General features: G+C 46.4%; 8 protein-coding genes across 8 annotated transcripts; 5 read left to right on the forward strand and 3 right to left on the reverse strand.

Moving 5' to 3' along the window:
• Positions 1 to 25: 25 nt before the first annotated feature.
• METBIDRAFT_36942 (SDR family oxidoreductase) lies at positions 26 to 865 on the forward strand (the record flags this gene model as incomplete). The annotated part of the gene is made up of 1 exon (XM_018856804.1): positions 26 to 865. One exon carries the CDS (start codon positions 26 to 28, stop codon positions 863 to 865), a length of 840 nt encoding a protein of 279 aa, XP_018714964.1.
• Positions 866 to 1,350: 485 nt separating this feature from the next.
• On the forward strand, positions 1,351 to 3,408 carry METBIDRAFT_35995 (sorting nexin 1; the record flags this gene model as incomplete). The annotated part of the gene is made up of 2 exons (XM_018856679.1): positions 1,351 to 1,533; positions 1,609 to 3,408. The coding sequence occupies 2 exons, from the start codon at positions 1,351 to 1,353 to the stop codon at positions 3,406 to 3,408; spliced, it is 1,983 nt and encodes a 660-aa protein (XP_018714965.1).
• A 241-nt stretch (positions 3,409 to 3,649) lies between these two features.
• Positions 3,650 to 5,023, forward strand: METBIDRAFT_37765 (uncharacterized protein; the record flags this gene model as incomplete). Its single annotated transcript, XM_018856911.1, has 2 exons — positions 3,650 to 3,923; positions 4,026 to 5,023. 2 exons carry the CDS (start codon positions 3,650 to 3,652, stop codon positions 5,021 to 5,023), a joined length of 1,272 nt encoding a protein of 423 aa, XP_018714966.1.
• A 19-nt stretch (positions 5,024 to 5,042) lies between these two features.
• METBIDRAFT_30742 (uncharacterized protein) lies at positions 5,043 to 7,969 on the reverse strand. Its single transcript, XM_018855695.1, has 2 exons — positions 7,815 to 7,969; positions 5,043 to 7,637 (listed from the first exon to the last, which is right to left on the reverse strand). Exons 1-2 carry the CDS (start codon positions 7,841 to 7,843, stop codon positions 5,141 to 5,143), a joined length of 2,526 nt encoding a protein of 841 aa, XP_018714967.1. The 5' UTR covers positions 7,844 to 7,969; the 3' UTR covers positions 5,043 to 5,140.
• Positions 7,970 to 8,506: 537 nt separating this feature from the next.
• On the reverse strand, positions 8,507 to 9,021 carry METBIDRAFT_66651 (uncharacterized protein; the record flags this gene model as incomplete). The annotated part of the gene is made up of 2 exons (XM_018858361.1): positions 9,010 to 9,021; positions 8,507 to 8,950 (listed from the first exon to the last, which is right to left on the reverse strand). The coding sequence occupies exons 1-2, from the start codon at positions 9,010 to 9,012 to the stop codon at positions 8,507 to 8,509; spliced, it is 447 nt and encodes a 148-aa protein (XP_018714968.1). The 5' UTR covers positions 9,013 to 9,021.
• Positions 9,022 to 9,323: 302 nt separating this feature from the next.
• On the reverse strand, positions 9,324 to 10,448 carry METBIDRAFT_77273 (uncharacterized protein; the record flags this gene model as incomplete). Its single annotated transcript, XM_018858669.1, has 1 exon — positions 9,324 to 10,448. One exon carries the CDS (start codon positions 10,446 to 10,448, stop codon positions 9,324 to 9,326), a length of 1,125 nt encoding a protein of 374 aa, XP_018714969.1.
• An 801-nt stretch (positions 10,449 to 11,249) lies between these two features.
• NOP1 (rRNA methyltransferase) lies at positions 11,250 to 12,224 on the forward strand (the record flags this gene model as incomplete). The annotated part of the gene is made up of 1 exon (XM_018858670.1): positions 11,250 to 12,224. The coding sequence occupies one exon, from the start codon at positions 11,250 to 11,252 to the stop codon at positions 12,222 to 12,224; it is 975 nt and encodes a 324-aa protein (XP_018714970.1).
• A 589-nt stretch (positions 12,225 to 12,813) lies between these two features.
• On the forward strand, positions 12,814 to 13,872 carry HEX3 (SUMO-targeted ubiquitin ligase complex subunit; the record flags this gene model as incomplete). The annotated part of the gene is made up of 1 exon (XM_018853813.1): positions 12,814 to 13,872. One exon carries the CDS (start codon positions 12,814 to 12,816, stop codon positions 13,870 to 13,872), a length of 1,059 nt encoding a protein of 352 aa, XP_018714971.1.
• Positions 13,873 to 13,878: the final 6 nt, after the last annotated feature.

The raw sequence follows: 13,878 nt of genomic DNA on the forward strand, positions 1-13,878 counted from the left end.
CAAAAATAACAACACTCACACAACAATGGTCAACGAATCAGTCATCAACAAGGATCTCGGTGCTCTTCCCACCAAGGGCCCTCAAACCGGCAGACACATCAACGACCTCTTTTCCTTGAAGGGTAAAGTTGCTTCCATCACTGGTTCCTCTGGTGGTATTGGCTGGGCAGTCGCTGAGGCATACGCCCAATCCGGTGCCGATGTCGCTATCTGGTACAACTCCAAGCCTGCCGAAGACAAGGCCGCATACTTGGAGAAAACCTACGGCGTCAAAGCTAAAGCATACAAGTGCAATGTATCCAGCTTCGAGGACGTCCAGAAAACAATTCTTAGCATCGAAAAGGAGTTTGGCGGACTCGATATTTTCGTCGCCAACGCCGGTGTTCCATGGACTGCTGGTAAGTCGGTAGAGGCAGAGAACCCTATCGAGGAGTGGAGTAAGGTCATTGACTTGGACTTGAGCGCTGTGTACTACTGTGCTACCGTGGCCGGAAAGATTTTCAAGAAGAATGGCAAGGGCTCATTTATTATTACCGCTTCCATGTCTGGCCACATTGTCAATGTTCCACAGTTGCAAGCCCCATACAACGCAGCAAAGGCCGCATGCATCCACCTCTCCAAGTCTCTCGCAGTCGAATGGGCTGCCTTTGCCAGAGTCAACTCTGTGTCTCCCGGCTACATCCGCACCGAGATCTCTGACTTTGTTCCAGACGACATTAAGGGTAGATGGCATTCTTTGACTCCTTTGGGTAGGGAAGGTGAGACCCAAGAGTTGGTTGGTGCTTACGTCTACTTGGCTTCCGACGCTTCCACATACACCACCGGCACTGACATTTTGGTTGACGGTGGCTACACTTTGCCATAAGCAAAAAAAGGGACTTTATAGAGAACTTTAATCAAACATTAGTATGGCGTACTCCCTCGCTTGATCATGCGGCACTTGGCCCATTTCACGTAGTGAAAAAGCAACGAGCCACGCTAGATTCGCTTCTATCAAATGAAACTTGGTGTCTATGCAGAATCCCCAGTGGAATGTCTAGTACGTTACTCGTCTAGTGACCTGCTGTCCACAGAACTTCTCGAGCCGCGCCTCTCTCGGACAAAGGGCGACCCGTTGAGACATCCAAAAAATATTTGCAGTTCTTTTTTAAATTATCGTGTTCTCATTGATACTTTTTCGAATGAATATACTACGCTAGACATGCTTCTCCACCTGTAAAGCTCCAACGAAGTCAATAGCACATTACCCCAAGGCTCAGGTTTATAAACCTGCATACACGTTTTCTGTTCACAACTTAGGTTACAGTTCCAGATCCACATTTATTCTTATCGGAACATAAACAGTCGGCCATGGATGAAGATTTAACAGCCTCGCACTGGGGAGACGTGCTAACAACCACGGAAAACAACTTTGGTAGCTCCAATTTGGGTCTGATTTTCGACTCGCTCAATTTGGAAGACCCCCACCGAGAGCCCTCTCAGGACGAGGAAGCAAACAACGCCAGACTTGACACTCAAAGCGAGGAACCTGGTGTTCAAGCCGAATATGAACCTGTTATTCAAAGTGAAAGCGCAGGGTCCTTTAATGGTACTTATGGCTTGCTGCAGTCACCCTTCCAAGCCTCCACAACCCTAAATGAATCCGAATTGGACGAACTAAACGCCATGAGAAAGCAAGAACGCGATACGCACAAGTCGTCCTTATTGATGCAACTTACGGAAGGCGCTGAGGATTCAATAGGCGGTGATAGTGCACTCCCACCTGTGACGCTCTCTGTCTCACAATCTCTTTTCGAGGACAAGGGTTCACCCATCAAGATACAGCCTTTAGGTAGTTCCGTGTCAGAATCTAATGCTAAACCAACCTTGGCGGGCTCGGTCGTTTCACCTTCCAAAGCGACTCAGTTTAAAAATGGTCAGTTTAGGGCTCCTCGAGGTAGAAAAGTTGCGGCAAAGACTATAGTCAAACATCTTGGGGACGGTCAATGTGGCGACTTAGACCCATTGAGTTTGGCTAATACGCCCCAAAATACAGAATCTGAGCCCAGTGCGTCTCTGGTGGATAAGACAACGAAGCTTTTTCAAGCTATGGATCGCCCTTTATATGATTTACCAAAGTTAAAACCCAAAGATGAAGTGCCAACAACTCCTGCTACTACGTCTACTCAACCCGAATTCATGGACAATGCTGTCAATTCTGAGCCCTCTTCCAATGATTTGGAAATCTCTCTAGGCGACCCCGTAAAAGTGGGAGATATTACCACAGCGCATATTGTCTATGGTATCAAAACCCAAAACAAGAATCCGGGATCAAAGTCTTTTCCTGAAACGAGTGAGCCGATTATTGTTTCTAGACGGTACAAAGATTTTAGGTGGGTGTATCATCAACTCCAGAACAACCACCCAGGAAAAATTATTCCCCCACCTCCATCCAAGCAGACTTACATCGGGCGGTTCAATGAGAATTTCATCGAGAATCGAAGGATGTCATTAGAAAAAATGCTCAACAAAATCAGTAAGACGCCTTCGCTTGTGAATGATAGCGATTTTGTACTTTTTTTGACAAGTTCGAACTTTGTGAATGATGCCAAGGAAAGGGATCAAGCGAGTGGATCTGGTGCGTCCCTCCAGGCAAGCAACGGTGACGACGAAAGCGATAAGTCAAGTACTTCAATTGTATCAGGAACTGGGGCCGGAGGCTTCATGAGCTCGTTGTTCTCCATGACCGTGAAACACCCGGAACCTGACGATTTCTTCTCCAAGAAAAAGGGATACATTGAGGATCTTGAACATAATCTAAAAACTTTCTACAAGTCATTGGAATTGATTGCCACTCAAAGAATTGAAATTACATCTGTCGTTGAGGAAATCGCGGACATTGTTGAGGAATTGGCCGCTATTGAGATCCTGAAGACCACCACGGATCTCTTGTCGGCATTTGCGGAGGTACACACAAAGCTTAAGGAGAATCTCGACCGAGTCAATTTGCAGGATCAATTGACCTTGGGATTCACGATTGAAGAGTACCTTCGTATCATTGGCTCGGTGAAGTATACATTCGAAACGAGATCAAAGATATATCAGCTCTACCAATCGTTTAAACAGGACTTGATGAAGAAAGAGGAATCTTTAAACAGGCTTAACTCGCGATACAAATCATCTGTGGACAAGATCAATCAAGTGAGCTTCGAAGTCGACAAATTAAAACAGAAAGTTTCGCATTACGAGGACAGCTTCCAAACAATAAGTGACACAATAAAGGCGGAGCTCGATAACTTCGAAATGGAAAAGATCAAGGATTTTCGCAATAGTGTGGAAATCTTTATTGAAAGCTCTATTGAGTCGCAGAAAGAAGCCATCGAGCTTTGGGAGACCTTTTACGAAAGACAGCACCTCACATCGGTCTAGCTCTGCTCGCAATCGGACGAATTTGGGGCTATCAAGAAGTGTGGTTCCGGAGTTTCTGGTGTGCATGTGCGGGTATACGTACTGACTGATGAGTCGCATTTTCTGAGACATAATTAGTCACGATGAGCACATGAGCTGAGTCGCAAGCATACATTTCTGTAATAAATTGAGTTCAAACCCCTTTTTTCCAATCAATCAAAGCTTTCATTCCAACCTACAGCCTATTTTTTGCGAAACTAGCATGAGCGGCCAGGTATACTTGAACCCATCGCGATTGTCCATACTATCAATACCAAGAGACAAAGTTTGGTTATTCTCCTCTGCCATTTTAAAACTTCTACATCAAGAAGCAAAACAAGCTCCGCAATCAAATTTCAAGTCCGATTCTAAAAATGATCATAGTACCTCTGAAGACCTTCTGGATCTGGATGCCGGATTTACTGATGACAGCACACTGTATGATAGTGAAGAAATTAGCAAGATGACGTCAAGTACACTTTCTGAATTATCTCTCAGTAAAAGGGCCTCAATTGCTAATCGTTCCTCTCTGACAGATAATTCAAGTAAAGGTGGACTTGCATACTCATCGTCTGAAAGCTTGGTTGCACTTGAAAAAGAAGCAGATCTTTCTGTCTCTTTGCCGCTGATATCCGATGAAGACCATCATTTCTTCCACATAGCGTATACACCCAGTGAGTGCACAGTCATATTATCAACATACTTGAGCTCTGAGCTCTTTATGAAACCTCTTTCCGTTTGCAAAAAGCTAGGGTACAGCGATGTTATTTTGCTAGAAAAGTCTTATTTAAATTTACAGGTTGATAGCGAGGGTGAATTCAATAACTCTGCCAAGATATTGGAGCTTACAAAACCATTTTCTCAACACAACATTTCCCTTTTCTTTTTATCGACTCACTTCACGAATATTGTGTTGATTCCATATGATCTTAAAGATCAGGTGATCGAAATCCTAACTGAGAACGACTTTGTTTTCTCTGATGTTTCGAATAGTTACATTCTGAGTCAGAACTATTCAAGTCTTTCAAAGACTTATCCTAAAGACACAGTTGTGTGTCCTGCTACTAGTGAAGTAAACAGAAGAGATACAATGAACATCTTAGCGGACACTAAAATCACGCCAAGAATCCACCGAAAAGTCAAATTACTTTTGACGGGAGCTCGTCCGGGACAAGTCAAACAAAGTATTGTAAAAGCTTCGCAAACAATTGCGGCTGACGCTGTTCCTGATTATTTTGCAATCACAAGGTCTTCGTTCAATGAGATTTCATTAATTCTACCTGGATCGTCCAAGCAACGGGCACTCATGGGTTTTGATTTTCGAAGTATTATAGGATCTGCTCTGGACGTCATCATTCCAGTCACGGTAGACTTGTCCAAATTACCCATTGACTCTGCCGGAATTGTTGCTGGTTTAGCCAGCAGCTTGTGGGAGAGTGTGCGGTCTCTTAACGAGCCTGCTACCGAGAGATTTGATATGAATTATCTATCTATGGCAAGATCAGGTGTCATAATGATTCCTCGGGAAAACCTTGATGTTGTCACGCGAATGGTTAAGAATATGAGAACAGATTTGAAGAATAATGTTACAATATAATATGAAGTCATTCACACGTCTGGGTGTTGGTACAGTGCTCCTAAACACTCGCTTGTATTGTAGACCTAAGTTAAATATGTATAAGTTAACGATATTTTCCTGCTTCTACATATGGCTTTAGTTTTTTCTGCCCTTCTTTTTGGACTTCACACTAGTGCTCCATCCTTCATCATCGACAGCGGGAACTTTGTCCGCGCTGGAGATGATTGCGCTGGACCAGGATTCTGGAGCGGATGGCCCGACTTGTTTTTCAACTTGTTGCCTCTTCTTCATAAACTCTTGGGCAAATCTTCTTCCATCCATAGTGGCCGACGAGCTGTAGATTGTTTCAGAGATCAATTGAGCAGATTCACCATATAACGGCAAAGTTGTGAAGACCTCGAGAAGGTCATTTTTGGAAACGGAGGGGTACAAGTTGGTCATGGCAGACCGTGCCCACACTAAAAAGTCCTCCTTGATTGCTTGAGTGTTGACGGAAACGGTGGGCACTATTCCTGATGATGCGTGACGTAAAGCTTGAGGGTTGATTGCTCCAGAAAGAGAAGAATATGAGATGGATGGCTGCGCAGGAGTCGAGACTTGTTTCTTCAAAGTTGGCTTCTTCGGGGTAACAGTGGTCCATGCACCTCCATTTTCCTTGACGGGAGTGCTGGCTAAAGCAGTGGCTAAAGAGACCTTGGAATTTCCTGAACTAACAGACTTCGCAGATCTCAGCTTGAGAGCTTCTGCTTCTTCTTCTTTCTGAATCTCCGCCAACGTCTTTTTTGTGGCCAGGGGCTTAGAGGTCGCCCAGTTGAAAGTGACTTTCTCTGGGGTCTTTTCCTCTAACTTTGAAGCCGCAAGCGCGTTAGCTAAAGCGATTTCTTGCTTCATCTCAGCCTTCAATTGTTTTTCTCTCTGCAAACGCTCAGCCTCTAGCTCTTGAACTTGTTTTAAAGTAAGCGGGGGAGAGTCCTGCTTGGCAGAATTTGCCCAAGGAGCTTTGACTGTGGGGGTTGCTGCAGAACGCGAAACGTCTTCAGATTTGGAGACCGCTGATCCATCCTCAGACTTCAAATTTTCCGAAGAGTCAACAGAGGACCCGGTCGCAACTGGCTGGGGTTCAATCGTTGCAGCATCGACTTGAGTAGCATCGCACGCGAGCACCTCGTTGGAGGCGATTGCAACAGGGGCAGTCGATGGCTTCTCCGATTCAGACTGAACACCATTGATATTCTGAGCTCCTGAATGAACATTGCTTGAGGAGAATTCGGACAACAAATCACTGGACAAGCGCGTATGATCTTCATCTCTCAAGATTCCACTCACCATGGAACTATGAAGGTCTTGGAGCAAATTGTCTTCCACTTTCTCGCTTGGGTCATTAGCTAGTGTAGAATTAGGAACAAATGGAGAGCTCACACGAGACATTGTCTGGACTCTGTTGATCCAAGGAGACATCGAACCAGACTGACCTAAAGATGACTGACCTAACAGGTTTTGACTCATTCCCAATGGAACGGGCGCAGGTGCAGTGGTTGGTGTCGAAGGAAGACTGCCTTGCAAAGAACTGTCTATGCCCCATCCACTGTTCGATCTGGACAACAGAGGTTGCTGGGACAGAATCTGTTGCTGAAGCAAGGACGGCATATGCAATTGATTGAAGTTAAGGTTGGGGTTCATGGCATCTATGCCAAACTGGTTTCCAGATGAATATGGTGCATTCATCAACGGGTAATCGGACTGACCCATGAAATCAAATAACGGGTTAGAAGAGGGTGTGCGAATGTTAGCTGCACCTAATCCACCGTTTGGCAAGAGCTGCGAATACATGTTTGCTCCAAATGACAGTTGCAGGTGCTGCGGGGCAGCAGAGGGCACCCCATTTTGAAAAGCCCCCTTGCCATCAAATGCACTGCTGTTCTCAGCGGGCAAATGAGGGTCGTGTGCCTGATGCTGGAATGCCCCAGACATAGGCATTTGAGTAGACTCCGAGGCCACACGAGGAAGAGGTATCTTGAAGGGCTGAATGAAATTTTGCACAGCTTCGCAGAACTCCTTCAAAGTCTGGAAGCGTGTTTCCTCTTGTCTGCGAATTTTCAAGTCCAAAGACAAATAGCCATCAGTAAGCCACTCTTGCATTATGTCCCCCGTGAACGGACCTTGCTCGTTGCCCGCAGGGTCAAGGTAGACCCAGTGGATGTTTTCCGGTTGAAGCAAGACCAATGGCGGTGATTCCTGGGTCACATCCTGGGCAAAAGAATTGGGTTTTGAAAGATTGGGAGGAAGCCCAGGATAAGTATTTCCGGTGGACCCATTGGCATTCTGTTCAACTGAAAAAGCCAGCTCTGCGCCATCTTTAGACAGCGGGATGTCTTCGGAAGAGTTGTGTGAAAACTCCAAGTGGTAGATGGGCTGAGGCTGTGACTGTTTGTAGTTTTCACCGGCCTTGACAGCTACCGACACATCCGTAAGGATACTGTCTTTGTTGCCAAACCAAATGTTAAACGCCTGGTTCATAGTATACCTTTTGCCTTCTTTATTGGGTGGAATGCTGGTAGTATGCTCAGTGGACCCATTGGTTGCAGTATTAGAAGTGAGATCGCTATCTACACCATTGGGCTCTTTGCGTGGCCTACGCTTGTTAGTATAAATGTTTAGAGAGTCGATATCTAGCCTTTTAAAATCATCATAGGAAGTAGGCCCTATGAAGTCATAAGATGTCCGATGTATGTTTTTGAAGTTATTCTGTTCATTGGCACGACGAATTTAAATGTGAAAATGGCATGAGATCTCGCCAGGAAAGACATACCAGGTTTGCTGAGTCTGTTCGAATTGCATTGCGTTGATTTTTGTCTCGGGTCGGGTCGATATGGGTTCTCGAGATATGGATTTAAAAACAAATGGAAGTTTTTATATCGTAGTCTGGGCGAAAACTGGTGCTTTTTTTTGTTTGATGGGTTCTAGATGATGGAAGAAGAGTGAGACAAAGCGGCGATGTGGAAAAAATTCTACTGGTGCGACTGGCTGAACCACAAGCGCTTTTTTTTTTTTTTTGCATGATTATTGGTACCTCCCAATGTATGCAGAGTTATCAGTCTACTTGATCGTTCCAACAAGTACGTGTTCTACTTTTCTACGACAGGATGTGTGCCTATTACACCCAATTAAATTGTTTTCAGGGAGGTGTATGTCTTTTCACTGGCAGACACGTCTATGTTAGGGCTCGTTGGGGAGTTTACCTGCCGAAATGTACGCGAACGCGTTTTCCCAATTCTGTTTCATTGACAATATACGTAAAAATTGCCTTCCATCACTCTGTTGACTGGAAAGCAGTACTTGCAATCGCTAGTTTGACGACATGCAATCCAAGTCTTCCGTGAATATCAAATCAACACAAATTCGGTTCCGACCCTGAAAATATACCTAGCAGGTTCTGGCAACCGGTGCAACTCCCAACTCGTATCTTTCATGTTCGATGCGCCTTCCAATCGTCATATCACATTAAATACCAAGCTTTCTCTCCATCTCAGAGTGGAAGTCCTGGACATTTCTGCCGGACTCAAAGCCTCCTTTGTACACATCTTCCCAGTCGACCGTAGCCTCCCTGTTCAAAAGGATGTCTCTGTGCAAACTGTCGGAACCACCCAATACTTGTGGCTTGAAGTCAGTGGCTTCCACGATGTTCAATTCCATGGATCTCTTGATCGGTTCACCGGCACCAAACACACGTCTGTACATTTCCAACTTGGTATCCTGCTGTGTGCTTTCCCAGCTTTGAATCCTGCCTTCAAGCGGATGACGATTATTTAATTGTGAAGCAATATTCAAGGGTCCTTCTTGGGCCCTCAATGTATCTTGCAAGGCTGGTGTGTTCTCGGAGACTACACCAAAGGTGGTAGTGCTCACCGAGGACAATTTCTTGTTTTCTGGAACTACTTTCAAGGACTAGGTTGTTAGTTTTGTTCTTTGAGGTCACTCCTGGGACAAGAGAGCAGGCGACATACCATTTTGTAAATGTATTTGATGTTGATTATATGATTATAGATTTCGATGCGATCAGTTGTCGAAGTAGTGTTGGTGGCGCACCGGGGGTAGCGCGCACGACCGACTGTGCACACTATTATTCTCAGAAGATTAGCTTCAGCCATAGAGGGTAGAGTATTTGAGAAATGACTTTTTGCTACCTGACCTATAATATCTCGTTGCGAAATGTTTGGTCTATTGACTTAAAAAATGGGACTATGAATTCTGCCATTCTTCTTTAAATTGTCTCTCTGTATTGATATCGCCTCTGTCTCATCCGTCAACTTCCTCTATCTTACATTCTATCAACTGGTTCATCGACAACATCGATCAATCTCTCGTTGCTGTGTTCCTTGTCTTTCAAAAATCCTGGCACCCAGCTCCAACTCTCTGGCTGGAGCACCCCATTGAAGCATAGGGTTCCAAAAACCAAAATGGAAAAACCAAAAAACTGAAGAACACGGAAAGATTCCCATCCGAGGCACATCGCCACAAGCCAAACCAAAAGGGTCCGACAACTATCAATCGTGGACCTCGAAGTGGCAGACAAGTGGTGCGTTAGCGATATACCGCAGAAATTGAATGCAGAAATGCACACCATGATAAGAAGCGAAGAGCCCAAAATTGCCCACAGGGAGAATGTCTCTGCAAGCGAAACTTGAAGATTGAGCTTTGATTTCGCAAACTCACTCTCACTCTGCAAAGTGCTAGCCACAAGATGCGAAATCACCAAGGTCGCCACCAAGATTATGGAGCCGGAAAAGCCTTCTGTGTAGACCAACTTCAAAGGCGTGAACAGATAATGACTAAGAATCTTTTCTTCGACAACAAACTGCACAGCTTGGAGAGCCACTGCTACGATGATAAGAGACATTCCAAGAGAAATAAGTCTCGGGTCCTCCTTACTGGTGGAGCCGCTGGAGCCACTGTACCCCACAACTGCAATACCGAGCGTGACAAAGATAAGCGCGATCCACTCCAATTTCCTTATTCTTCTCTTCAAGAACAACACTGACATTATGGCCACAAATAACACAACGGCACCTCGGGTCATTTGGTAAATTGATACTGGAGTGTAAACCAAACCAACGTTCATGAGCGAGGTGGCTAACATGTCGCATACCGACGGAATTGCAAGCACGACGCTTTCACGGAATGAGGGCTCTTGAGCCTGGATCTGGACGTACTGGGATCTTTTCGTCCACGGAGCCTTGTAGAGGCAGTAGAACACAAGATATATAGCAGACTCTCCAATAAACATTTGGAGGGTCTGGATCCCTGGCTGCTCGTAGAGCTGGTGCTTGGAGATGTCCGGATTGTCACAGTGGGCAACGCATTGATTGTCCTGAAACTTGGTCAAGAGTGAATTGAGGCATCCACAGATAATTGTCCCCGACACGATGGCCGTGGTGAAAGACATGGCAGTGAGAAAAGGGGGCAAATAATGGGCGTTGTATACCTCAGTGAGACCAGGCCAGGTATATATGTTTTAGGCTGATGCGGCTCCGTGGGGGCCGCGTAACTGCGAGGCCTTTGAATGCCCAGTTCAGATAGTGCGTCGCGCTTGCAGGACCTGGGCAGTCTGATAACCAAGTTGAGAGGAGAGTGTGGAACAAAAACCACTGAACCCCGCCTGAATTTCATTTCAATGGGAAAAATGCCCTTTGTTTGTGTGAAGACGTACACTGCATCGATAACGCACACCCTTCACTCTTCGTCAGAGCGAAGCAATAAATCACCTTCCCAAAGCGGCAATTCCACGAGCCGCACGATGGTCATCGGTGGTCGAAGCAATGAACCACGATATCTACACTTCGCTTGACTTTGGCATCGTTGTCTTGCTATCGGTCGTCTTGAATCGAGCCCCAATCACCATAGCTATCTTTTTTTGGTCATTTTACGCTCGAGTGAAGCCTGAATCGGTCAAAGTACACGATTCTGAGGATTTGGACTCATCCTGCCCTTATGTCCACTCATGATGCCTCTTAAAGTTCCGGAAAAAGCCGCCAACCAGCAAACGTGATTCCGTTGGCTACACACAGTGTCATATCTTCCCGCGTTCTCCCCATGTCGCTGGTCTATGTCCTGATATCCTCCCATTCGTTGAGCTGGGTCAGAGGGGTTACCCGCACGCAGTCCGCCATAGAAAGCGAAGGACAAAAATTTTTCTCGCTCCATACATTTTTCCAACACTAACAAACAATCCAACACATAAATAAAAATGGCTTTTGGAGATTCAAGAGGCGGTTCTAGAGGTGGTGCCCGTGGCGGCAGAGGCGGATCCCGTGGTGGATTCGGTGGTGGCGCTCGTGGTGGAAGAGGTGGTGCCAGAGGTGGTTTTGGTGGTGGCCGTGGTGGAGCCAGAGGCGGCTTCGGTGGAGGTCGCGGTGCTCCCAGAGGCGGTGCTCGTGGCGGTGCTAGAGGTGGCAGAGGTGGCGCCAGAGGCGGTGCCAGAGGTGGTGCCAAAGTCGTCATTGAGCCCCACAGACATGCTGGTGTTTTCATTGCCAGAGGTAAGGAGGATTTGTTGGTGACCAGAAACATTGCTCCAGGTGAGTCTGTGTACGGAGAGAAGAGAATCTCCGTCGACGAGCCCGCCAAGGAGGAGGGTGCGCCAGCCACCAAGACCGAGTACCGTGTCTGGAACCCTTTCAGATCCAAGTTGGCCGCCGGTATCATGGGTGGTATCGATGAGTTGGGCATTGCCCCAGGTAAGAAGGTGTTGTACTTGGGTGCTGCCTCCGGTACTTCTGTTTCGCACGTCTCCGATGTCGTTGGCCCAGAGGGTATGGTCTACGCCGTTGAGTTCTCTCACAGACCAGGCAGAGAGTTGATCAGCATGGCTAAGAAGAGACCTAACGTCATCCCCATCATCGACGATGCCCGTCACCCTCAAAAGTACCGTATGTTGATTGGTATGGTGGACGCCGTCTTTGCCGATGTGGCCCAGCCCGACCAGGCACGTATCATTGCTTTGAACTCCCACTTGTTCTTGAAGGACCAAGGATGTGTCGTCATCTCCATCAAGGCCAACTGTATCGACTCCACCGTCGACGCCGAGACTGTTTTTGCCAGAGAGGTGCAGAAGTTGAGAGAAGAGAGAATCAAGCCTTTGGAGCAATTGACCTTGGAGCCTTATGAGAGAGACCACTGTGTCGTTGTCGGCCGTTACATCAGAAGCGGTTTGAAGAAGTAAGCTCTTTGGACTGTTGCATCCTGTTCTTCTCCCTGTATTCTATTTTTATAATTGCATAGCTTTGAAAATTTATTTGGTTTAAAACTGTTCTACTGGAGTCAGGCAGAAGACCCCCAGATTCCCTTGGGCCATGCGACACGGGCGCAGAGGCACAAGATAAAAATAGACAACATCATGCACTTTTATTTCCAGAAAACATTGGGGATCGACCACGCATCAAAAGTTTGTTCTTGCTCTTGTCGCCGCTGGAACTGATGTGCATAGCAGTGTTTCCGAGCAATGTGTGGTTTACTGCACCCGGGACCTCAGTTTGCATCCGCGAAGGCCTCGACTTCCTCTGGATCACTCGAGCACTTTCATACACCCCCATACTAGGCCCGCGACTCCAAGTCCTAGTGGCGTTCTACAAGCCCACTTTGCTTAAAGTACACCCGGCATATCAAAAATACTCTCGAGAAAATCTCAAATACTCATTTTGCACCATCTGCTCCGTTTTTTTACAAGAAAAAAACCACCCCATCCGAAATACCAGTCCTTTGTTTCTCCCACTTGAATGCACTAAGTGCGGTCCCGAACAAGCGGTCGATTCATGAGCGAAAGAGCACAAACCAAATCTCCGACGCCGCAAGTGGTCGAGGTTGAAAGTGAGGACGATCTTGGGTCCCCTGTCTTTCCGAGCTCAAACTATGATGTGCTCCGACAAAATAATGTTATTGAAGTCACCAGTGATGCTTCAGGTGATGAGGACGTGGAAATTGTCGCAGAAAATAGTACTCACTCAAACAACGACGACGTCGAAATTACTGGTCACACAACGGCGGACCCTCCCATGTATGAAATAGAATTTCCTGGTGGGCCTCCTAGTCGACCCCGGTCCATAGAGCCTACGCTATCTCGACCGACGGTGGGTGCTCGTTCCCTTGATACCCCGTTCTCACGAAACGTTCGAAGACGCCCGAATCCCAGACAGAACAGAAACTTATACCAAGCTAGATTCTACCCCAGAGTACAGAACCCGCTATGGCTTAGCTATGATGATATTCCAGCCTTCTTGGCGGAACATAGTCCTCAAACTCGACTATTCTTCCAGGGCCAAGGAGACGGTGATATATCCTCAGCAATCATGGACAGAATCAGTCGTGAGGAAGAAAACTCTCTTGATCGTAAGATGGAGTCCGAAAACAGGCACAATAGAAAAGTTCTTGAGAAGAAAAAGGGAGTTGCATGCGACGAACTAGACGGTTACACAAATGACATTGCTCCTGATGATAACGTCATGTGCGAATTGTGTGGTATTGTTTTGGGAGAGGGCATTCCAACGGACTTCGAGCCCGACTTGAAATATGACGAGAACCTCGAGGTACATGCGTCATCATCACAAGTCATGGCGCCGTGGTATTGCATAAGACAGTGTTTCAGTACAGACAGAGAGCTTTCTAAACGGGTATTTGCTGCAAAATGTGGCCATGTTTTCTGTGGTCGTTGTATCAAAAATATCGGAAACCGACCGCCATCCAAGCGGGGTAAAAACTCCAATCACATGACTACACTAAATCCCCAAATTTCGGCTCCTCGAAAGTGCCCGGCTGAAGAATGTGGCGTTGCATTCAACAAAAGCAAAAAAACTTTTCTAGAAATTTTCCTATAGGCTGAA

The sequence above is a fragment of the Metschnikowia bicuspidata genome (assembly GCF_001664035.1).
Source record: "Metschnikowia bicuspidata var. bicuspidata NRRL YB-4993 chromosome Unknown METBIscaffold_1, whole genome shotgun sequence".
In the NCBI taxonomy this organism is placed as follows: Eukaryota; Fungi; Ascomycota; class Pichiomycetes; order Serinales; family Metschnikowiaceae; genus Metschnikowia; species Metschnikowia bicuspidata.

Bases quoted from the DNA above. Each gene is read 5' to 3' on its own strand.
- METBIDRAFT_30742 (XM_018855695.1), bottom strand. From the start codon at position 7,843: ATGCAATTCGAACAGACTCAGCAAACCTG. The intron at 7,638-7,814 runs GTATGTCTTTCC...TAACAAGCGTAG, and splicing joins GAACAGACTCAGCAAACCTG to GCCACGCAAAGAGCCCAATG.